The sequence below is a fragment of the Austrofundulus limnaeus genome, unplaced genomic scaffold, assembly GCF_001266775.1.
Source record: "Austrofundulus limnaeus strain Quisiro unplaced genomic scaffold, Austrofundulus_limnaeus-1.0 Scaffold1720, whole genome shotgun sequence".
In the NCBI taxonomy this organism is placed as follows: domain Eukaryota; kingdom Metazoa; phylum Chordata; class Actinopteri; order Cyprinodontiformes; family Rivulidae; genus Austrofundulus; species Austrofundulus limnaeus.
The window spans coordinates 63,787-64,897 of NW_013954122.1; the positions used below are offsets into that span (position 1 = coordinate 63,787).

The 1,111-nt window shown below is 35.5% G+C and overlaps 1 protein-coding gene across 2 annotated transcripts in view; it reads right to left on the reverse strand.

The window, feature by feature from the left end:
* The window catches only part of tbc1d32 (TBC1 domain family, member 32), a gene marked incomplete at its 5' end in the record, with an annotated part of 47,077 nt that extends 46,369 nt beyond the window's left edge, over nucleotides 1-708 (reverse strand). For both annotated transcript variants that reach the window (XM_014033385.1, XM_014033386.1), the window contains 1 exon segment: nucleotides 619-708. In XM_014033385.1, coding sequence (XP_013888839.1) covers nucleotides 619-708 — 90 coding nt within the window.
* Nucleotides 709-1,111: the final 403 nt, after the last annotated feature.

Here is a 1,111-nt window from a genome sequence, read left to right on the forward strand (position 1 = left end):
TATATTTACTGAGAAAAATGGTGACATGTTCAATACTTATTTTACCCAATGTATAAGATACTGTATTTGTTGTTGTCTTAAAGCTATTTTGAAAGAAAAAATATTCAGAAAATATTATGTTCAAAAAGGTATAACAGGGATGCGAAGTAAAATAAATACACCAAGAACTTTATTTTTCCCCGTAGATTTTTGTACTTTAGCAAAGTATCACATAAATATCAGTTTGGTGACCTCACAGTATCATATTTTTTTAAATAAATCTGAGACTTGTAATCTCCACGAGTCATCATAATAAACTTAAACAGTAAGAATTTATTATGATGACTCGTGGAGATTACAAGTCTCAGATTTACTTAGAAATATGTGATACTAAATAAATCTGAGACTTGTAATCTCCACCAGTCATCATAATAAACTTAAACAGTGAGGTTTGTTCAGCATGACCAGGTGCCAGGAGTGAACAATAAAGAAATAAAGTCTTCCAGTGAGCTACTATAACCCTATCTGTCCCGTACAAAGTTAATAGTTAAAAGTTGTGTCTGAGGAGTGTTTTGATGTCTCAGCGAGGGTCAAACCTGACTGATGTAGTTTTTAATCTGTTTGTGCGTTTCGCCCCACCTGTGTGTGAGGCAGCGTTGTGTAACGAGCGGGGGTGTCGATACGTGATGTTTATCAGGATGACAATCAGGTCTGTCAGACTCACAGGATCTGAAACACAAACATGAGGGATGAGTCAGTTTTAATGGGTCTAGACACGGATACTAAAAACTCAAGAAAGTTATTCTGGTAACAGCTGTGAATTTACACATATTCATTCAATTTATTTCATTCATAAAGCAAAATAATCTACATACAGTGCAATAAAATGAGATTTTTTTCTTTTTTTTTCTGTTTATGTTGGCGCCACAGCAGGCAGCCTGTTACTGCAGCTCCCCGTCTTGTGTTGATGTAACGTGCAAATTTCCCCATTGTGGGATCGATAAAGTTCTACGGAAGAGGATTAGGGCCATTGGGGGGAAAAAGGAATTCTGACTTTTTTCTCAGAATTCTGAGAAAAAGTCAGAATTCTGAGATTAAAGTCAGAATTCTGACTTTAATCTCAGAATTCTGA